This window comes from Hemiscyllium ocellatum, chromosome 42 (assembly GCF_020745735.1).
Source record: "Hemiscyllium ocellatum isolate sHemOce1 chromosome 42, sHemOce1.pat.X.cur, whole genome shotgun sequence".
In the NCBI taxonomy this organism is placed as follows: domain Eukaryota; kingdom Metazoa; phylum Chordata; class Chondrichthyes; order Orectolobiformes; family Hemiscylliidae; genus Hemiscyllium; species Hemiscyllium ocellatum.
In genome coordinates, this window is record NC_083442.1 from 33,076,196 (window position 1) to 33,100,157 (window position 23,962).

At 39.6% G+C, this 23,962-nt stretch overlaps 1 protein-coding gene across 3 annotated transcripts in view; it reads right to left on the reverse strand.

Moving 5' to 3' along the window:
- Positions 1–1,072: 1,072 nt before the first annotated feature.
- The window catches only part of vps33b (VPS33B late endosome and lysosome associated), a 34,342-nt gene continuing 11,452 nt past the window's right edge, over positions 1,073–23,962 (reverse strand). For 2 of the 3 annotated variants that reach the window (XM_060853871.1, XM_060853870.1), the window contains 14 exons: positions 23,626–23,703; positions 21,809–21,882; positions 20,208–20,294; positions 18,439–18,529; positions 14,597–14,671; positions 13,849–13,913; positions 13,069–13,123; positions 12,522–12,568; positions 11,108–11,240; positions 10,401–10,474; positions 6,960–7,061; positions 6,300–6,375; positions 4,406–4,522; positions 1,073–3,010 (listed from right to left, as the gene is read on the reverse strand). In XM_060853871.1, the coding sequence (XP_060709854.1) occupies positions 2,937–3,010; positions 4,406–4,522; positions 6,300–6,375; positions 6,960–7,061; positions 10,401–10,474; positions 11,108–11,240; positions 12,522–12,568; positions 13,069–13,123; positions 13,849–13,913; positions 14,597–14,671; positions 18,439–18,529; positions 20,208–20,294; positions 21,809–21,882; positions 23,626–23,703 (1,148 nt within the window). In that variant the 3' untranslated portion in view covers positions 1,073–2,936. The remainder of the gene's footprint in view (positions 3,011–4,405; positions 4,523–6,299; positions 6,376–6,959; positions 7,062–10,400; positions 10,475–11,107; positions 11,241–12,521; positions 12,569–13,068; positions 13,124–13,848; positions 13,914–14,596; positions 14,672–18,438; positions 18,530–20,207; positions 20,295–21,808; positions 21,883–23,625; positions 23,704–23,962) is intronic. The other variant, XR_009647247.1, reaches the window with a different exon arrangement.

A 23,962-nucleotide genomic window follows, 5' to 3' on the forward strand; every position in this document is an offset into this window, starting at 1 on the left:
CGATGTGTTTTGTTGCAAAACCTACTTCCTGTAGACATAATAGTAACATGGAAACTCTGCCTAATCTCCCACATCTGCCCGGAAGAGCACACCACTCTATTAAAGGCCATCATTGCACTTTAATAATCTACAGACCCAGAAAACAGCAGTCTTACTGCTCCAAAAAAGACGCTGCTCCAGGCTAACTGAACACCTATATTTTATATTTTTAAAATTTAATCAAGAGAGAGATAGAGCTCAATAAAACGTATAAGGGAAAAAAACCCCACTCTACTCACTATTGTTGATTTACAGAAAAAAGTAAGCCCACAAGTGACTAAAAAAAATTGCATTTGGGAATTTACACAGAGATTAACTTGAGACCAATTACTGTTGTTTATAGAAGATGCTTCAGATTGGTATGTCTTTGGCCTAACATCTTAGAGGAATCAAGTTATTTCCAGATGAGCAAGACCAGCCGGAAAGATTTAGTGTTTTTATTCAATCTTTTTACCTCTGGAACCAGTGTTTAGTTGTACTTTGTTGATATCTTTCGTATGTCTTCTGCAATATGACAAATACATCATAAACATTTTGATTTTTTGTAAAGAACTAATGCTACTTGTAGCTCTGAGTGATTTAAGGGTCATGATGGTTGAATAGCTTACCAATAGCAATGGTTTTGACCAATATTTGAAGACTAAGGCCTGTCTTGAGGGCGAAGGAGGGCAGCCAGCATCCATAGAAATGTACATGAGGTGTAGTCTGGACAGGCAATATCTAAGTTCCATCAGCTCAGCGCTGACATTTATGCCTCAGAGTCAGATGGTTCAAAGTTTCACTCTTGAGAGCTAAGCACAGAAACCAGGCTTCACATTGGAGACCTGTAGCATTTGCTAAGTACAATATATGGTCCTTTGGATGGGTCATTAGGCCATGACACCTGCTAGGCAGAGGGTAAAATCAGACATAAGGTGCACAGCAATCGAACAGCCTGTTTCCACTCCATGGCTTTGGAACAGACAAAATAAAAAGCTCGAAAACATTAAAAAAAAACCTGAATTTCAGATGTTAAATCACAACTGCACAAATGCACTTTTAAAAATAAATTTATTATACATTATGTACACAAACAGTTCAGTGCACATCTTCACAGTACAGATGAAATTTCACATCCTCAATAACCAAAACTTTCAAATATTACTAGTAATAAATGTTACATACTTGAAGATTTTGCCAGGAACTGTCAAAACAGTCCAATTCAAAAAGGCTTTCAGACATTAGCTACTAAAGTACCTAAAATTATACCACATTAAAGTAAATTACACAGAACTTGTAAACAGAGGAATGTGAAAATATATACTGTACAAGGGGCAGGAAAATTAAATTAAAAGGGAAGTGCTTCAGTTGATGAGTACCAGTGAAATGGAACAAACAACCTCTCCCCTTGTGGTTTTCTGTAACACAATCAGCCAGTTTTCATGTTCAAACTGCCCTGAGTAACCTGGTCAAAGTCAGGACATTATCTGAGGAGATACCCATTGATGTCAAACACCCTAGGACACAGGAAAGGAAAAAAAGTCAGGCTGTCTGCTACTATGTCTTACCGATCCTATGTAAAATATGAGTGCAGACAGATGTTTATCTGGCTTTGCTAAATTCTTTTCACTTACACTCCTCAAATCATCATACTTGATGTTTGCCATTAACAGGCCCCCATATCAACTTATCGAGGAATTGGTGCTTTTGAGACAGTAGAGGATAAAGTTCAGGATCTAAAATATACTTTGGTTGAACATTTTAAACTTTAGGGTCTTTGAATTAAATGCGTTCTTCAAACACAAATCACAGGTATTTGCAGAGGTTCCATGTGTTTTCAGGTCAGAATACTTCCAGCCTGACAGATCATGCATTTTTGGCAGATCATAAAACTGAATTAAAATTAACTCTCCAGAATTCACAGAACCATAGTTTTGCTCTTGTGCAGAAACATTTCCTCACAATAAAAAAAGTTTCAAATCTCATATCCAATTTCAAAAGAAAATGCTGAATGTTCCATTTCCAATCCTTTGTCAGACACCCAATGCAAAACATGAATTTTTTTTTGTTCTTCAGATGCAGCTGCGCACATTTCTACTTTTATTAATACAGCTTCTGTTTCTCTCAAGACTCTCAATTTTAATATTTAACAATTCCTTAAGAAGTCTAATTCTGGTTTTCCAAATATATTTCACTCAAACTGGTTGGGTCTGAATGGGAGACTAATGAACATGGTTTACGTTCTTGGCTGTCTGAGGGACTAGTCATGGGGAGAAGTGAATCTAATGCAGAATTCCCAATACCAGGTCAGATTATTTTGATATGATCTTGTTGTTGTTTGTGGGAGCTTAGTACACAAACTAACTGCCATATCCTCCTCAGCAGCAAGTAATTAGACTTTTGAAAGTAGGTGATCAGCTGTAAAAGTAAAAACTTCAGGTATATGAAAGGCATTGCATAAAACCAAATTCTTCCTCTCTAATCTCCAAACTCAAAACTGATCCAATGCAACGTGAATTCAACTCTTGCCAAGGCAAATGTGTTGCACATTCTTTACTTTTGCCTCTTAAGCTAGAACCCATTCTGACCTTCCCCAAATCAAAGTTATCCCCACAGTCAAGTTCCTTTGCCTGAGCAATCATGAGATTGATTTTGACAGACCCAGTTCACAAATCATATCTTGTGTATAGCCATTTTATAGGCTAAGTACCTCAAAAAACTTTGAGCATAGGCAAAGGTTTAAATCTCAGAATGTGGCCATGGTTTTGTTCGATGTTGATGATTCCTGTGTTTCACCATTAGACTTCAGTCAGTTAATTTACAGTGAGATTAATGCAAATTCCTCTCTTGGATCTACGGTTAGGTTTAATTTTGTTTCATCGCTCTGTAGTTTTAATATTGATGACACTGCTCCATTTTTATGATTCTAACAGAGATTCCAGCATCCGAAAACTGTTGGTGATTGCTGTGGTAACAAAAACAAACTTGAATCCTGTGGGGAAAAGAAACAGAAAGAATAGGTTTGGCTGGAGTCAAATATTATATCCACCCCTTGACATGTGACTGAGCGAAATGCTATTTTGCTCTCCAGCTCCTCTTCTGAAGCCTCGAGTCAGGTCTGATTGAAGCCTAAACTTTTAAAATGCCAACTGGCTGTAGCAGTCTGAAATGTGTTATATGAGTGTGAGCATTAACAGGCTATCTGCTGTGACATCAAGGGAAATAAGAGGTAAGCTGGCCCTTCCCTCACACACCTCTCTCATGCATGAAGACATAGCACTCACTCACACCTAATATGCACAGCACATCTTCCAGTGGGAGATGCTGGACATCACCTCAGGAGTTGGAGCATGGCATACTTTATTTCAGTTCCAGGAACACAGTGATCATTTGGTACACTGGGTCTGTTCTCGATCTTTTGTAGTGCTACCCATTAATCCCACTTTTTCCCCAAATTCCGGCATCTTTTCTTTCCATCAATTTTCTTATTGATATAAGATTTTGGAGTTTGCACATTCTCCCCGTGTCTGCGTTGGTTTCCTCTGGGTGCTCTGGTTTCCTCCCACAGTCCAAAGATGTGCAGGTTAGGTGAATTGGCCATGCTAAATTGTCCATAGTGTTAGGTGGATTAGTTAGGGGTAAATGTGGGGGAATGGGTCTGGGTGGGTTGCTCTTCGGAGGGTCGGTGTGGACTTGTTGGGCCGAAGGGCCTGTTTCCACACAGTAGGGAATCTAATCTAATCTAATTATCTCATTCACTTTTCAGTCTTACTGAATCTGCTTCAACCCTACAGAACTCAACATATAAATAAAACTTCCTCATGCTGTTTGTAGCTCTTTTGGCAATTATCTATAATCTGTGCCCTGCTGGTAACCAAGCCTCTGCCACTGGAAATGGCCAATTACATCCCTCTTCCTGCTGAAATGAATTCATTCTGTGCAACCTAGAGACTGAATCCAGAGGCTTCTGGCTCTTATCGTGCAGTGAACCAATAGGAGAGGTCAGTTCTTGGTCTTGCTGACAATCCTGGCACTAAGTATACTCCCTTTGGATTGACAAGGCTCTAATTTCTCCATTACAGAAGTTCAATATTTCAAATACATTTTTAAAATAAAAGCAAAAAATACTGGAAATAATCAGCTAGTGATGCAGCAGCTGTGAAGAGAGAGAGAAAGAGTTAACGTTTCTGTTAGTGATGCTTCATCAGAATTCTGCTCCTCTCTATATTACCAGCATTTTGTTTTTTTTTAAAACTCAGAGCTTCAGAGCCTGCAGCATTTTGCTTTTGTATTAAAATTTAAAATGCAGCTTCATGAGAACAATCATACAATAATGTCAATAGAGGAATTGCAGGAATAATTCATGATACCAGATAATTAGTGTTACCTTTCTCTTTACCCAGGAACCTTAGCGCTGCAATTTCTGAAAAAGTGCAGCCTCCAAGAAACACCACAAGAATGACTCGTTGCACATTGCAAGAATACCCTGCATCCATGGATCTTTCTATAAAAACCAAGAACAGCACTTTAAATACATTATCAACAGTGCAACAACTTAGGATTATATCACAACACTTCTTACAAAATATATGTTGCCTCCAATTCCTTCCATCTCTCAATGTAAAAGATAAATTTGCCATGTTCCCAGAGGAAAACAGAATAGCCCTCTCATTGATCAGCCATGATCATATTGAATGGCGGTGCAGGCTCGAAGGGCTGAATGGCCTACTCCTGCACCTATTGTCTATTGTCTATTAAAGAGGACTGTTTTTGTTTAACCCGAGGATCAACAGATCTCAGATGAGGAGTAAACTTGAGAAGGTGGAAGCTTCATGGTAATCTCAGCTGACTTGGAAACTGTTGCTGCCTCTGATGCCTTACAATTCTATCAGTAATTTACACTAGGGGAGAAAACGGTGGTAATGAGGAATCGCTGATTAACCACACTTTCAGCCAGTGTATTCCAGACACTAATCACTCACTGCATGATAAAAGCTTTTTCTAAAACTGATTTTGCTTCTTTTGCAACTTATTTAAAATCGCTGCCCTCTCATTCTTGATCTGTTTGCCTGTGGGAAGTTTCTCCCTAACTATATTGTCCTGTCCTGTGTTTGAATACTTCTATCAGACCTGATCTCAGTCTTTTCTGCTCCAATGAAAACAATCCTAACTTCTCCAATCAATCTTCACAACTGAAATTTCTATGTTGTTATTAGTAAAGCTGAGAATACTGTATGTTTTATAACTGCCCTTTCCACCTGTCTGGCCACCTTTATTGGCATGTGGACCCACACCCCCATTAGAGTAGTACCCTTTATTTTATGTTATCTACTCCTGTTCTCCTGACTAAAATGAATCATCTCCCATTTCTCTGCATTGAATTTCATCTGCCAGCTGTCTGCCCATTCCACTGTCAATGGAATAATGATAGAGGCCTGCGTTAATGGTCTGGCAACATGGCTTTAATTCCCACCACAGCTGCTAGTGGAACTTAACTTCAATTAATTTTTAAAAATCTTGAATATAAAACTAATCTCAGTAGGGATGACCAAATCAACTATCTTAATTGTTGTAAAAATCCATCCACTTAACTAACTTCCTTTTGGGGAAGGAAATTTGTCATCTTTTCCCTCTAAGTGGCTCTCGACCCAAAACAAGTTGATTTACTCCTGGAAAGCCACTCAGTTCAATGCCAATTAGCAGTGGGAAATAGACAGCAACATCCTATGAAAGGACAAAAAGACGATGACTAATTATTTATGTACAAGCCTCGATGGGAAAATCATCACAGGTTACTCTCCTGTTGAGGAAATGCAAGTCTATACTCAGATATCCAGTCCCAGTGTTATCCCCATACACAAAGCTTCAGCAAGCTGTTACAAGGCTGTAAATGTCCATAAGACACCAACACTTGCAAGTATCCCTTTAAGCCACACATCATCCTGACTTGGAAATATATCTTTGCTCCTTCACTGTTACTGGATCAAAATTCTGGAACTTTCTCTGTTAAGGCACTGTGGGTCTTCCAGAGTGCACCAGTTCGAGTGGGCAGCTCGTCACCAACCTCTCCAGGGCAGTTTGGGAAAGGTGATAAACGTTGATCCAACCAGCAATGCCCAAATTTCACAAATGGATAAAAAGAAAAGAATCTGTCCAGCAACCCTCAGCATCTTCAGAAGAGGGCTGAGACCACAAGGTGGAGGAACAGAAGACAGTGCAACTGCTAATGGAACTTTGGAGAGCACAGCATGCCATCAAATCTGAACCATTTATAGTCTTACCTATAGTGATAAATTCATTGTTGTTTAGTAATCGTGACACCTCCTCCATTCCTGTCCAGCTGTCACGCTCTAGCACCTGATATCATACACAACATGGGGCAGAGAGAAAAACAGCATGACATGCATTTATATAGCACCTGCATCACAGCAAAATACTCCAAGGATCAGCATAAAAATAGAAACAACACGTTGGTCAGAAGTAAAGGAAGTGACTAGACATCAGAGGAAAAGATGGGAGAGATAAAGCATGTTGAAGGGTATGCTGGTTGAAGGCAATGCCTCTGACAGTGTGCACCAACACACTAGAGTTGAAAGCACTTGATTCTGAAGCTGAGGATGATATTGCAACAATGTATTACAAAGTAATTTAGCAATAGGATGGTCACAGACACATACAAAAAGAACACTCATGACTAAGTTCTTCATTTACAACTTGTGCTTGCTGTGATAATCAATGTTCAGAAAATATATTTACACCCTACTAAATCAACTTATTTAACAACAATCAAATACATTGCTTAAATACCCAGCTTCATTTAAATTTAGTTAAATAGATTATTTTTCATTGTAGTCTCACTCAAGTACAAGACAAGTGAGTTTATTCCCTCTCCTGTGTAGTTGTAAACATTTGTGTCATGTATTAGAGTGCACATAACTCACCTGTTCTATAATCTTGCAGCTCAATGGAATGTATGCACCACTGAATACATAGGCCATATCCCGTGGAACCTTCAAATCATACTCTTCTTCAGTGCGGGGTATCTGGAAAGGGACAGAAAATGCTGAATTCAACAGCATGAGAACACAAGAGGAAAAAGTGAAGCAGGTTTCAGTAGACTGCACATTTCTATCATGGTCTGTTAGTTTAATATTATCATAATTATTCAGCTCTTCTTTGAAACCTTTCCCCTGTCCCTGAGTATATTCTCTGTAACTACAAAGTTGAAGAAAGAAGTTTTCTTTTTGTAAGCCTACATTTCACTGAGGAGGCTTCATTCAATCTCACATCCAACAACCTGCTTTGAAACTTTGCTCACATTTTGACAGCTGTGATATTATCCTCCACAGCAGCTGAGACAACCCATAACATTCCAAACTAATCAACAGGATTTAAATTAAATAAATTTTCTAAAAGGAAAAAGTCAATTCTGCCTAATTTTCAACTTTAATGGATCCATTAAAAATCCCCAGATCCTAGGTGCTTGCCTCCAGAAAAGCTAACGAGTTCTTTGTGAGTCACACCTTGTCTGTGTACCAAGTTTCATTAAACATACCCACGTTTCAGTCTTGGAGATCTGTTATTTACAATTAAAGTAACAGGGCTAAACCAATGCTTCTTCCAGTGGAAGTCAGTTGAAATGATCAGAATAGTGAAAGAGGCCTTTAACCAGCTCATTCTATGCCATGTTTGCTCTAGATTGTGACATATTAGTAAAAATCACTGGACCAGTAATCCACAGTCCCTGACTAATGCTGGTGGAATTTTGAATTCAAATTAATAAATCTAGAATATAAAGATAGTCTCAATAGCAATGATCATGACAACTATCATTGATCATCATTTAAAAAGAAAAATAGTTCCCTGTCCTTTAGGGAGCTTTCTCAGCCTCCAGATCCACACACTCAACTGTCCTTTCCAATGTCTCACTAATGTCATTTTAAGGGTAATCAGGGATGGGCCATTGCCAGCAACACACACATCCCATGAAAAAATAAAGAAACAAAAGTCAATAAAGAGTACAGTGAATTTCCCATAATGTGGAAGTACAAATTTAATGAAAATAAAACAAATAAACAGAAATACAATAAGTCTGGTTGAAGATTTGTAGCTCGGGTGTCCGTTGTGGTTCTGTTTGCCGAGCTTGAAGTTTTTGCTGCAAACGTTTCGTTTCCTGGCTAGGGAACATCATCAGTGCTATTGGAGCCTCCTGTGAAGCGCTGCTTTGATGTTTCTTCCGGTATTTATAGTGGTTTGTTCTTGCCGCTTCCGGGTGTCAGTTTCAGCTGTAGTAGTTTGTATGTGGGGTCCAGGTTGATGTGTCTGTTGATGGATCTTCTTGCCGTTTCCGGGTGTCAGTTTCAGCTGTAGTGGTTTGTATATTGGGTCCAGGTCTATGTGTCTGTTAATGGAGTTTGTGGATGAATGCCATGCCTCTAGGAATTCCCTGGCTGTTCTCTGTCTGGCTTGTCCTATGATGGTAGTGTTTTCCCAGTCAAATTCATGTTCCTGGTTGTCTGAGTGTATGGCTACTAGGGATAGCTGGTCGTGTCGTTTTGTGGCTAGCTGATGTTCGTGGATGCGGATTGTTAGCTGTCTTCCTGTTTGTCCTATATAGTGTTTTGTGCAGTCCTTGTATGGTATTTTGTAGACTACGTTAGTTTGGCTCGTGCTGGCTATTAGGTCCTTTGTTCTAGTGAGTTGTTGTCTGAGTGTGGAAGTTGGCTTGTGGGCTGTTATGAGTCCTAAGGGTCGCAGTAGTCTGGCTGTCAGTTCTGAGACGCTCCTGACGTATGGTAGTGTGGCTAGTCCTTTTGGTTGTGGCATGTCCTCGTTCCGTGGTCTATCTCTTAGGCATCTGGTGATAAAGTTGCGTGGGTATCCGTTTTTGGCGAATACCTTGTATAGGTGTTCCTCTTCCTCTTTTCGCAGTTCTGGTGTACTGCAGTGTGTTGTGGCTCTTTTGAATAGTGTCCTGATGCAGCTTCGTTTGTGTGTGTTGGGGTGGTTACTTTCATAGTTTAGGACTCGGTCTGTGTGTGTTGGTTTCCTGTGTACCCTTGTGGTGAATTCTCCATTGGGTGTTCTCTCTACTAACACGTCTAGGAATGGGAGTTGGCTATCCTTTTCCTCTTCTCTCGTGAATCGTATTCCTGTGAGTGTGGCGTTGATGATTCGGTGTGTTTTTTCTATGTCTGTGTTTTTGATGATTACAAAGGTGTCATCGACGTATCTGATCCAGAGTTTGGGTTGGATTTGTGGTAGGGCTGTATGTTCTAACCTTTGCATAACTGCCTCTGCTATGAGTCCCGAGATTGGTGATCCCATGGGTGTTCCGTTGATTTGTTCGTATATCTGCACAAAACACTATATAGGACAAACAGGAAGACAGCTAACAATCCGCATCCACGAACATCAGCTAGCCACAAAACGACACGACCAGCTATCCCTAGTAGCCATACACTCAGACAACCAGGAACATGTATTTGACTGGGAAAACACTACCATCATAGGACAAGCCAGACAGAGAACAGCCAGGGAATTCCTAGAGGCATGGCATTCATCCACAAACTCCATTAACAGACACATAGACCTGGACCCCACATACAAACTACTACAGCTGAAACTGACACCCGGAAGCGGCAAGAACAAACCACTATAAATACCGGAAGAAACATCAAAGCAGCGCTTCTCAGGAGGCTCCAATAGCACTGATGATGTTCCCTAGCCAGGGAACGAAACGTTTGCAGCAAAAACTTCCAGCTCGGCGAACAGAACCACAACAGAAATACAATAACTGCTATACTGCTCAGTCAGAAGTAGATTTAAAATATCAAATTGAAAAATAGTCATTGTACCCTTTAAATATGCTCGCTGCAATACAACCATCATCAAATCTGTTCAATCCATTCAATGAGTTAAAGGAGTAAGAAATCACATTGAATTTTGTCAGGCTGTTTCACCATGGAGAACATCACAACTAAGCTGAACCCTATCCTCATGTATATAATCCAGTTATTGAACAGTGATCAGTGACCTTCCTGGCTTAATAGCATAAAGTATCACCCAACTCAGCTCAAACCAAACCAGACATAATCCCGCTGAGGGTATTGGTCAGTTTTCAAGTGAAAACAAATGAAAGACTTGTATTTATTTAGCATTTTTCACAACCAGTGAACATCTCACGTTCCCTATTACCAATTGCATATTTTCAAAGTGTGGTCACCATTGCAATTTAGGAAACTTGACAACCAGTTTGTAGACAGGAAGCTCACAAATCAGGTATGTAATGATGGCCAGCTATTTTTGCGATATTAATTGATGGATAAATATTGGTCAAGAAAGCAGGGAAACACCCTCTTCCCCCAGCTTCTAGTGCTTACCAGATTCAGTCGTTTGCTCAAAGCTCTGAAATGACTTTTCCTGGCCAGAGATGAAAAGGCATCAGTCAATTTCCCTGAAATAGAATAATTTATTTAATTTCCAGTCATTATGTAAAATTACCACAGAAACAAACCTGCAAATACATGCAATAGAAATGGGACCCAGAGGAACATAGTGTTGGAATTACAATGTATGGTGACACAAATGGGTCAGTGGATTAGAATAGTTAGGTAGTTGTTTCTGTCCGACACAGATCTGATGGGATAAAGGGCCTTTTTTTTGGTATTGTACACTTCTGTGATGTAATGATGACAGCTGCCTTGAGCTTGTACTATTCACAGCTTTGTAGCCATCGGCAAGATTGAATTTTGCAACCAAACAGACAGACAGCTATGGAATACATTTAGCATGAGAGATGGTGGGTTGTTTCATCATGAGAGTCACCACAAGCCCAATCCTAACTTCGCCCAATGGCCATACAGGTAAAAATAAGTAAATCGTTTCACTGTTTGGTTTCAGGAGATTACAAGACATTTCACAGTCACTGAAACATGTTTGCAGTTCAGTCGCTGTTGTAATGAAGAACATTAAATTGCGTATAATAAAACGACTTAGTCTTTTAGAGTTCAGAATATCATTAAATAATCCTGTTATGATCTCCCAATGTCTGATATATCACCATCTTATGTTTCCAGTGTCCCCTTACCGACTGCTTTGTCCGTCACAAGCTTTCCCATTGTGCTCTCCACTGCAGTCAATGTCTCTCCAGGCTGTTGTTCTGTTAGCAGTCCAATTTGTTTCAGGTTGGCGAACGTAAGGATGTGATCATAACCATAACTCTGAACAGAAATAAATGCGAACAGAGTTACAGATCAGGCTGGTAAAGTGCCAAAGGGAAGCAGTCTGTTAACTGTGGTTAGATATACTGTACACAACTATAATAAAATGTACAGTCAGGGTACAAATCCCACAAAAGCTTTAATTAGAAATTGTCCCTTGTACGATCAGATACCACTCAGTCTGGTTTTAGAGATCACTGCATTACACCAGAAGTCAAATTTCCCACAATAATGAAGGTCTTGATGAATTTGTGTTATTAACAGACCATGTCCCAGTTCACAAAATCAGGAATTGTAAAACCCGTTTCTTTATAGTCAATGAAGACAAGATAGTCTGAGCTGACATACGTTTACACCATATCAAGGTGATCAATAATGGATGGTGACTGAGGTCGGCTGTGGAGTAAATATCACTGCTTACTTCAATCACATTAAGCCTGGGTTGGGTGTCGGAACACATTGTCAATGTCATAGTTGGATATATAATGCATCAATCAATCAAAGACTCTAGGTGTGGATATCACATTCACCCTTGGTTTAATATATCAGTCGCCATGAATAAATGAATTGGCAACCCTGCAAAGTGAGGAGTCCACCCATGGGACTGATAGAATACAGCAGTTCTACATAATGTACTCTAGACAATTGTGATTTAACTACTATGTCAACATGATCCATTGAAGCAGATCCTATTGCAATACTGATGCCTCCAGAACTTTAAAGGAATATATCCTCCATTATTGCTACTGCAGGACAAATGTAGAGGTAGAGACCACTGTCTTCTTGGATATGACTGTATAGTCAGGTTGAGCAACATTTCTTCCTGACCTCTTCCACTCCTTTCGTCATCACTTCACACCTTCTAGCTGTCAACCTCTGTGACCTCTCCATCTTTAGCTTTCCTCCAATCCCCTAATCCATAGGTGTTTCTCATATGCTTGTGAAAATTCTTTCCTAATCTTCAAGAAAGGACAGTTGATAAAAGATAAAGTTATGATTTGTAGCCTCTAACCAGCATAATGGAAAATATTTTTCCCTTAGTCCATAGCATCAAAATTAGCTCAGTGGGAAGCACTGACAGCAGTGGATCAAAAGGTTGACAGTTCAAATCCCAGGAGTGGAACTTGAACAAGTAATCCAGGCTGATGCTCAAGTGGAGGACAACAGGATGAAGGCCCACCATCACTGTTTCAATATTGCCCACAGCCCAAGGACAAAACATAATCCAACTAGCTCACATTCATGATCACTGCTGTATCAATGATATCTTTCTTTGCCTACCTGCAAATACTGAGTTTTCAATGACCGATAATCCTTAGAAATCAATCCTGAGGGGAAATAACACAAACACACAAGATCATCAGAAGAAAAGTAGCAAACGCAAAGTCTGAATGACTCCACAAACAATCAAGGTATTTTTCAATATATAATTTCAGTTACATCACACCGTAAATTTTTGCTATAAATTCTGTGTCTTACAACTGTGTCCTCCACAACCACGTGATGAAGGAGTGGAGCTCCGAAAGCTAGTGTGCTTCCAATTAAACTTATTGGACTATAACCTGGTGTTGTGTGATTTTCAACAAAGTCTGAAGTGAAGACAGAAAATGTGACATGGCCAAGACAGCCTGTCAGCATCTCGAATGAGAATGGATAGGGGAATGTTTCAGGAAAGGATCCTTCATTAGAGAAAAGATCCAGATATATAAAGCAGGGAAGCTTAAACGCCAATTAAAAAGAAATGTCCAAAATAATTTGCTTGTGCTCTAACTCGTCTTTAAGATTAAGACATGGGTGCTCATTTAGGCTTCAAACGCTTCAAACTTACCATTTTCTGTCAGTGAAAGGAGACACATCAGCCGAAGACTCTCAAGTGGCGAAATCTGAAAGATCAAAATGATTCAGGCATGAACAGGATGTGGGTGGTAACAGTTGCCTGTAAAGTTTGTAAACATAAAACACCAGGCTCAGAAGTTTGTTATTCTTCTGCAAAGCACTTTTCTTGCCTCCCAACCAACAATACATCAACTAAATTACCTTCCACTAGTTCGTCCACGTGTGTACGTCTTAACAGCAAGTGGTGGTTGGGTATTGAGCTAATTGTGGGGCAAAACACAGCCAGGTTCACACCTCTCCAATGGCACTGCAACTTTCACCACCTGTCTCAGCAACTCACAACGGAATGGGAATTAAACTTGGGTCCTTGTTGATCTGTTTAGTTACTTAAACAGTGTTTTTACTGACGTATCGTTACTGAAGTTTTAGTCTTATGCAACAAAATTGTTAGCACACTTTTAGTACACTTTCCAAGTGTACACTCTGTGGAAATACCAATTACAGACAATCCACAAAACAGTATTATAGCTATTTTACTGTGAGGAATGACCATTACTGAAATATGTTTCACAGAACCTCTGAAAATGAAGTGACCTGCCCAGTACTGGTGTATTATCCAATAATTACTCACAATTAATAATACCCATTCTAACTGTTACAATACGTTTTTACACACACATAATTTCTTGTATATTCTGAACATGACTATCTCAATCTCAATAGCTGTACTTCAGGGTGAATGAGTGACTGAAAACCTTGTATACTAATGTACCTGCCGGTTAATGTGCTCCTCAACACAGCTGGTGCTCTCTCGGATCTCAAATCCCTCTAATAGTGCTGTAGAGGAAAAGTCAGTCCATGAACAAAACACCAATGAAAAGCACAAGAAAGAATTTCAGAAAACTAGAAAATGAACGAAAGGCAAGTTAAACCTGGGTACACTTTGACAAGAGAATGCTTGCAAAAGGTACAGACATACAACAAAACGTCTTCACTGTTATCTGTATAGCTTCCTGATATTACCTCCTAAAATGAGACATTCCTGGTATCAGAAGTTGTCCCTCCTATGATACACTCGGCAACTTGCCATTGGAATTTTAAAAATCTATTAATTTCTGATATAAAGAAATTCCCAGAATTGTCCTAATATGTGAAATGCGGTTCCAAATCATAGTTTGCCCCTTTGTACTAACAATATCATCAATAATTTCAACACAATAAGTCTCTTAGATTCTCTGTGATTTTATGCAGAAATTATGATTCATCGCACTGCAGCCTGACCCACAATCTTTGTCTGGAAACTCCAGACTGCGGAATTCTCTCTCATCTTTGATTTACAGTTTTAAATGCTTTATTAATCACGCTCCCTCAATTGTTTTATTTCTTTTCTATTTTCTGGCCGCCATCTTGATACTTTGCAGACCCCACCATTTGACTTTGATTCCTTAATGTACAACAAAGTAGCTGTCCTGTGATAACTGAGTTGCTGCCCACTGGTTAGAATTCTCTGAGATCCACACCATGTTCAGACTTCAGCAGCTCCTGAAAGTCTTGTTTCGTTTTCTTTTTCATAATTGACTCACATGCTCCAATATCTAAAAGAAAAACAAACCAATAAAGTATTAGTCGCTGACATAGAGTTTGTCCAGAAAAGCAGAAGAACAACATACATGCTGCAAGAACAATACTTTAGCAAGCAGGTTGTTAATCCACAGAACTATCTCCCTAGGGGCATAGCATTTGGAATTTGTGTTGATTCGTTCAAATTAGGTAAATTTCTTGCATGAAATGGCACGGAGATTCATTACATGAGCAACTCGAGTCATGATGTGTGGCAGGGCAACATGCTCAGGATGAACACATGACTTTGAATTTATTCTTGCCACATCTCTCTAGCATTTTCCTAATCTCTTGTCTGATGTAAACACACTGACAGATACTGATCACTGTATTTGATCAATAACTCCCATTATCACTGTATCCTGTGATCATCAGGATGGTGGAAGGTAAACTAGTTGAATATTAGTTTTTTTTAACCTAGCAATTCCTGTATTATAAAATATAAGAGGTCATTTCATCTGCTATTTTAGAGGTCCTATTGTTTAGGGGCAGAGATAAAATTTGAACCTTAAAAACAATTCAAAAATGCAACGCCTAATTCGTCTGACATAAATCATTATTTCCAGTGGCTTCCCACATGTATATCTTGCCTGCCCCAAGCTGTGCTAACTTGCTCTTTGCCTCTCCTAAAAACAATAAGACTGAAAACAGATATTCACCTCAGAAGCTCTGCTGGTTCAGCTCCCCTATGTAAATTCTCCAGCAGGGGTTCTTTCTCATTGACCAGGAGGGTTTGCGAGGGAAGGGGTGGGAGGGGAGCAGCGGGGAAGGTCTGGACTAATCCTTTAATTACAGCCTCATTGAGACTAGGGATGACCAGACCATGCTCCGGTCTCATTATCACTCAGTACCAAATCACGTATAATCAAACATAGAAATGCCAAGAACAAAATAAAACTGCTGAGGCTCATCTAGTTAACCTCACGCCTTCCTAGCTGCAACAAAAACATAATTATTGACTGATCATAGCAATCAACCTCAACTGATTTGTCTACAACAGGAAACATACACTCCTATCATGACTTAAAATAATAAACTCTTTTGACAGTTCTAGTTTTCATAGCTGAAATCTTGACGAGAATCCAAGGAACTAATGGCACTAGGGGACATTACTATACCATGTGAATACTCACTGCTGGGAAAGGTCCTCAAAATGGATTCAACTAGTGGTTAAAGGAAAGATCTGTATTTATAATGAGCCAGATTTCCCCAGGTTTGGTAACCACAGTCAGGCTGCCACTCTACAATTTTTCACATTAAGAGCAAGCTCCACATTTCTGAAAGGAGGTTCCAACCTCGGCTTCTTCAGAATCATGAACTCTGCTTTAAATCTAACAGGTCCCTCAGACAGCAAGATAGTCAGAGGAAGGGAAACCACAGCCCCTTTTTCACAGCAGTCCTTCATCTATTCCATTATTTAAACAATCAGGATGGGACTGTGTAATGTTAAAAGATTAAATGGGAATATCTTTCTAGACATTAATGTCCAGAATACTAAATATTAGACCACAAAACTGAACATTTGGAGGTGGGTGGGTGTGACATTCTGTCTCCCATCCTGATTGTTTAAATAATGGAATAGATGAAGGACTGCTGTGAAAAAGGGGCTGTGGTTTCCCTTCCTCTGACTATCTTGCTGTCTGAGGGGCCTGTTAGATTTAAAGCAGAGTTCATGATTCTGAAGAAGCCCAGGTTGGAACCTCCTTTCAGAAATGTGGAGCTTGCTCTTAATGTGAAAAATAGTAGAGTGGCAGCCTGACTGTGGTTACCATACCTGGGAAAATCTGGCTCATTATAAATACAGATCTTTCCTTTAACCACTAGTTGAATGCAGAATGCAGATGACTATCCATTGTAATTTACACTTCATTTAGACAGTCATTTGCTATTACTTGTCTGCTATTGTCAAGTTAAACTATCAATTCAATCTTTCCCATCCCGAAATGCTTTCTGGCCAAATATATGTCGCACCTGCACTGTCTCGGGGAATCAGTCAGGAAAGCGTTTGCATTAGGATTCCTCAGGATTAGCGTATTAGCATTTGCATTATCTCAGAGGATGACTTCATCCTGCCATTGTACCTGGGGTAACATGTGACTGAGAGTGACTGGGGGGTTGTCTTGAGTGGCATGAGACTGTGAGGGAATGGCTAAGCATCTGTAGCATTGCCAACTGATTTGTATAAAGGGGATGTATTTTCTTTGTTCAGGGCTTCACTTTGACCCAATTTTGCTTGCCTGCGAAGAGGGCCAAAGGGGGTCACCCAGCTTGTACAAGCTTTATTAAACTTTAACAGTTTGCAGATGTTGATGTGCGTGATTTGCATCTCGTGTGCGAAACCTCAGGAAAAGAATCTAACAACTGGAGAGAGTGAGCATGAGTATCTGGAGAGGTGTGTGTGTCTGTGGAGGTGATGGTACGCAATTGTCAAGTATTGGGAATAGGTCCGGGTGTCTTTTGGCTCCGTGTGTACTGAAGAGTTGGACTGGATATTTAATAGCTTTCTTGGAAGCTAATTGTTTAGCTGCAGAAGAACCTGCCAAATTTGCTGACTTGAACAGTTCTTTTACAGTGGTCTAGACACAGCGGAATGCCAATCGGAATCAACTTCCCAGGCAATCCCTACATCAGGGATTCTGCAGGGTCCACACACACAACTCCCACCTATGCTGCTGAAATGACTACAGGTCGTTCTGCTATAATGCACATTTCATTAATGTGAATTTGCTATAACACAATTAATGAAATAGGGACACTGTTTCTAAAGCACGAACTTTTAAAGCAGATATTGGTTATAATGAGATTTTATAAAATGGGATTGCCTGAGAACGGAACTACCGCGTTATAGCAGACTGACTGTACTCCGAGGTTATTTGAGAAAGTGGAGGGAGTTAGTGATAAGAATGTTAGCAAGAAGTGTCCTGGTGATAAAATTGCAGGTGGTGCACGCAAAAGAAAGACTATAACACTGAAAGATAAGTCAGATATTATAAAGCGTTTTGAGCGTAAGGACAGAAATATGATATAGCTCGCTTAACAGGAATGAGAGTGTATACCTTACAATGACAATCCTCTGTCCAATATTTTTTATGTACTGTGTTCGATTTACTTTCGTTTTGTTGGTAATATCATTTATACATTCGTTCAGGCTGTGCTATACTTTGTGTTAGGCTTTTGGGCAATTTTTGAGCGATCATGAGTGATATTTTTTGCTGGGCTGCCCCAAGCCCCACTTTTCCCATAGGCCCCGTTATTTATATTTAATGATTTTCTATTAAGCAAGGGTTCGCTGGAACACAACTATGACATTATAGGAGAATTACTTGTATCTGGCCATTGGAAAACCTGGACCATTATGTTTTATCATGTTTCTCAGCATCCCAAATGCTTCAAATATAAGTCATTTGAAACTTGGTAATTATTACCATATGGGAATCAGAATAGTCAGTTTGTGCATAGCAATGTAACAAATAGAAATGTCTAAGAGGCTGCTGGAACTCTCTATGCTTCAAATAAAGGAAGGGCCTTTATAGGAAGATGGAACTTCAATTTAATGTCTCACCTCTGATGATGCAGCATTTCTTCAGCAAATTAATAGTGCTTCAATCCACATTTTGTACTCCAGTACCAAATAAGATTAAAGCCACAATATTTTGACTCAGATGTGTGAATCCCACCAGCAGTTAATCACCTGTGGCACAGTGCTCTTATGTAACTCCAGGCTAGACTCTCGGGTACTTACGAAGACTCAATAATCGATGCTCTTGCTTTAAGTTCTTTAATTCCTGAGATACAAAATCTTTCATCTGTTTAATGTCCATCCCTTGGCGTTTCTGCATGCAATAGTGAAAAGGAGTCACTCACAGCCAGATCTGTAATACTTACAATGAAATAGCCACTTAATCTTTGCTGATTTTCTCAACTTCTCTCCTGAAGATGCTGAATCTTGCTGCAGTAACTCACACCAAGACCAGTTTTCTGATCAACCCCCAAGCTCATTCACCAATAGTATATATGGAATTTCCTCTCTGTTTCTCACCCTTTAAGATACTCCTTAAAAACTGCCATTGCACACCCTATTCCCATTCTAATATCTCAGTGTCAAATCACATTTTCTAACACTGTGATATATCTGAGGGAGGGGGAAATAAATATATTGAGACATTACATAAATGAAAGTTGTTTTTGTGGGGTGCAGTTCTGTAGTAAAAACCCTAAGATACCTCTTTATTGTTCACAGGATGTTGGCATTACCCACAGGGGGAGCTTTTATTGCCCATCCATATTTGCCCTTACGATGGTAGTGGGAAGCTGCCTCCTTGATCTGCAGACAAATCGACCCTTCTTCAAGAGTGAACCTGAACACAGGTATTAGCGAGTTTGGGATCTTGAGTGGTACCACTGCTGAGCTCGATTTTGTCCACAAAGAATAGACTCTCGCAAGTGCATGAACCACAGATTAGTATGGATGTACGGCAAGTAATCAGGAAAGATAATAGAACATTATGTTTATTGTGACAGAATGGCATGCAAGAGTAGAGAGGTTACACTTCAGTTATATCGGGCATTGGTGTGACCACATCGGAGTACACTGGTCACTGTACTTACAGAAGGATATTAAACGCTGGAAGTGGTTCAGAGGAGCTTTACAGGACTGAAACCTGGAATGAGCAGATTGTTTTATGAGGAAAGGATGCATAGGCTAGGTCTGAATTCTCTGGAGTTTTGGAAGAGTCATGGGCGACTTAAGTGAAACATATAACATCCTGAGAGAACTTGACCGGGTGTATGTCAAAAGGATATTTTCTCCTGCGCAGGTGTCTAGATCGGAGACGTTATACTTTAAAAATAAGGGCTCACACATTTAAGACAGATAAGGAAACATTTCTTATTTTTTTTCCTCAGAGGACTGAGTGTCTTTGGAATTCCCTCCCTGAGAACGCAATGAATGTAGAAGCTTTAAATATTCTTAAAGCAGAGGTAGAGAGATTCTTGATGACCAAAGGGATGAAAGATTATCGGGGATATGCAGGAATGTAGGGATGAGGTTAAAATCAGATCAGCCACGATGTGATTGAATGGGAAAGTAGGCTTGAAGGGATGTGTGGCTTATACTTATTCCTTGCACATCTGGATTGTGAGCCCTGTCTTGTTTTTCATCCTGCTTAACTCATGGCGCGGTTGTGAACAGGAAAGGCTACAATTGCAGCTGCAATTGCCTGCTCTGCATCATTGACAGGACAGTGCTGCACTGACTGAGCCATCAATCAAACTTGGGATCTAGATTATTGGATCTGAACAAAGAAGAAAGTAGGCAATTCATCCATGTAAACACAATATAATTGTGCCAATCCTTTCTGTGCTCTCTTCCTGAGGTGCTAACTCACAAGTTTAGTCAAAATAATTTAGCAGGGACACCGCCAATTGTAATCTGTATAATATTTCTCAAAAGACAAAAGGTGCCTCGCACAGGATAGCATGATTAAACAGCTATCTTTCATTGATACTCACATCATACTGTGTCTGAAGCCTTCTTGCTTTCTGACTTAAGAAACCGAATACATTGGAGAAATGCTCATTCCGAATCTCTTTGAAAACCTGTAAAAGTAGCAACATATAAACAAACAATTTACTTGCAACAGTTAAAAACACACAAGTAAAGGCTGCTCAGCTTGATTGCTGAACCCCAACCTTAGGGCAGCCAAAGGGTAATAGAGTTATTGAATAATTTGTCAAGGAGGCTGAAGCAGAAAATATAAATAAACACCCAGGATAATTTGATGAGAGAAAAAAAAGACAAAATTAATGAAAAGGAAAATTAATGGAAAGATTAACATAAATAAAGAATAGCTTTTAGCATCATAGGTATGTCCAATTCACAGATCTATAAAATTAGGAATCAATTTAATTCCTCTTTGGGAATTTCATCTGAACTAGGGATTGCTACTTTAGGTGTCAGTGTAATGCTTGTGTCAATACAAACCTTCATAAACAGCTGACAAAAACATCATCACATCTGAAGCACTGACCCTGTCTGAACCTACCCCTCACAATCCCTCAGCCCCATGCAAACTCCTGTGGGAGAAAAATGCACAGAATAAATGTTCCACAGACACTGAGACATTTCCTGTCTGAAATGAGTGTTACTGGACAGGAGCATCACCCAAAAACCCCATCTCCCCTCCATGCAATGTACGTCCAGAGGGAATATGTTCAGCTCCCTTCTCAAATACATAGTTGGCAACTTTTTCGAACAGTTGACTGCTCTTTTCCAAACCAGTGCCTCAATTAACACACTATTCACTTTATCCTTACACCTTATGATTTTATAAACCTCCATAAGGTCACCCCGGAATCTCAAACTCCAGTCTATCCTGCCTATTTTTATATCTCAAATTCACCCCCCCCCACCCCCCCAATTGTGAAGAGTGCACTTGCGTTCTTATTCATTCATTTATTGCCCATCCCTAATTGCCCACAGAGCAGTTAAGAGCCAATCACATTGCTGTGGGTCTGGAGTTACATATCGCCCAGACCATGTAAGGAAGGCAATTTCCTTCCCTAAAAGATCTTAGTTGAGCTAGATGGGTTTTTCCCAACAATGAGTTCATTATTAGACTCTTAATTCCAGACTTTTTAAAAAAAGTTGAAATAAATCTCCCCCATTGGCCATGGCAAGATTTGAACTCAGGTCCTCAGATCTCTCTGGATCAATAGTCTAGTGATAATCCAACTAGGCTATCAACTCCTCTACATCATCTTGGAGCTACAAGTTGCTGTTACAAACTGGAGAAGTGATTTAGGATTTGTTCCCATGAGGTAACAGCACTAACATTAGTCATTGCTAAACACCAGCACTGACAACATTCAATCCGAACAAGTTAACAGTACGAAACCATTACAAATTTGGCAGACTGCACCTTGCACATTTATAAACAATAAAGGAAGAATCTGGGAAGTGAGAAAAATGGGATTTTTTTGCCACATTACTAAAGAAAAAAAAAGTTAAGCAGCTCAGACTATAAACAAATGATAAGAGACTCTGTAGAGATTGCATTAGTTCGATTAATGACCTTATTCACAGCTGAAAGGTTTCTCACTTTTGTACTCACCTTATCCTGAGAGTTCAGCAACACTTTCACACTTTTATTCGATGAAGTCACTTCTGAGCCAAAGTCCACACTTCCTGAAATTTACCAGATTCCACAGTTAATTCTCCAGAGAGGAGGCCAGTTATATGCATCCGCAGGCTGAAAATGAGGGACTGCATCAAGGACAATAATGAACTGTCCAACCTCCTAATCAATCCAAAGGCCCAATAGTCTCACACTCAGAAATCAATTACCTTCAATCACACATTCTTCTTGTATTCCTGGTTCTCCAGAAAACACTGACTGAGCTATGATATGGTTTTCTCCACCTCAACAGAGTCCCAGTACGCTACCCGAGTGACCATTCTTCATCTTGTGTTGTATTAATATAGTAACGTAGGTCTTAGCAGCAGGGTTAGGCCACTTAACTTTTCAATCTTGCTCTATCATTCAATAAGATCATGATTGAACATAAGAAACTGCTGGCGAAATTCAGAAGATCTGACAGCGTCTCCGGCGAGAAAGAGATAATGTTTCAAGCTCATTGATCTGTCTTCAGAATGTTCCAATAAACGATTCTGAAGAAGGAGCTTTGGGCTTGAAGCATTAATTCTTTCTGTCCGCAGATCTTGAGACCTGATGTTCTCCAGTAATTTCTGCTTATGTTTCATTAGCATTTCCAGCATCTACAGTTTTGTTTTATGAAAGATCTGAGTACTGTCTCAACTCCTTTTTCCTGCCTGCCGCTATAACCCTCGACTCCCTTGTCTACCAAAGGTCCATTAAACCCCACCTTGAATAAAATCAACTACCCTGCCTCCAGTGCAGGGGTAACAGAACTCCACACTCACTCTGAAAAGAACTTCCATCTCCATCTTAAAAAGGGAGATTTTTAATACAGCAAATGTTTTATTAACTGACACCTATGGAACCAGGAGTGTGACAGCTGATCAAATATTCCAGTCAATCAAGAGGTCCACAATGCAAAAACACACCCAAAGTAATTGAAATATAATACAGAGGGTATACGTATTGCTGTTAGCCTTTATTTACAGCACATAAATCACTTTAATAATGATGCAACTTTGCCTTCAATTAAACTTAACGGCAGACAGTCGTTTCATTCACACCCTCTGACTACTTGGACATTACGAAGATCTTCCAGTATTTGAGATATATAATTTTTGCCGCTAGTCGCAACTGCTGGTTCATTAGATGCCTGTTAAAACAAAGTTTGCTGTACTTAAAATGTACCCTCTAATTCCGGTCTGGAAAGGGAATGTCATGCCAACATTCATTCTACCAAGTTTCCACAGGATCATATGTGTTTCAAGAAAATCACCATGGTAGTGTTAATAGCCTGTTCGACCATACTGGTTTGGTAGGTAATATTCTGACTGAAGTCAAATCTCATAGGCTCAAATCCCGAAACAGATACTTGAGCACACAGTATTCCCAATATTCCTTCTTTTTCAGCAGATCATTCCTTTTTCTCAAAAAGTATAAAACCTATCACATTTCCACCTCTCTTCAGTTCCAAAAAAGATTCATATTAAACTTGTAACGTTCACTCTGTTCCCCGCTCCACAGATGATGCTAGACCTACTGAGTTTCTGCAGCACTTTGTTTTTATAGCCTCTCTGATGAGGCATTAAACCATTGTTACAACTACCTTAAGATGATGCAAAAGGCTGCACATCACTCTCACAAATCCCAGAAGTGAAGACCACTATTTACTACTTCACTCCCACTCTGCCTGCCTTCAGCTCTAGTCAATTCGAAAAATACATTTGCTGTTAATACACCATCAATAAATGCAATAAAGTGGACTCACTCACCGCATTTTATTCTGAACACATCATCCACAAGTCCTTCATATACAACTTGAGAACACATGGGAGTCACATAATCCACATCTGCAAACAAAGCAAATGGATTCAAATTCAAAGTATAGTAAGGCTATAATATTCGATACATAACCCATTTACAGGTAGACCTACACCAGGAACTGTATTAATTCAGGTTCAACAGGTTAAAATGCTGACTTGTGATTCTTTTCACGTATAATGTGGGATTTGGGAGTCACTGGTATACCACTTTGTTATCTATCTCCAAATGCCCTTGAGAAGGTGATGGTGAGCCACCTTTCTTGAACCACTGAAAAGCATGTGGTGC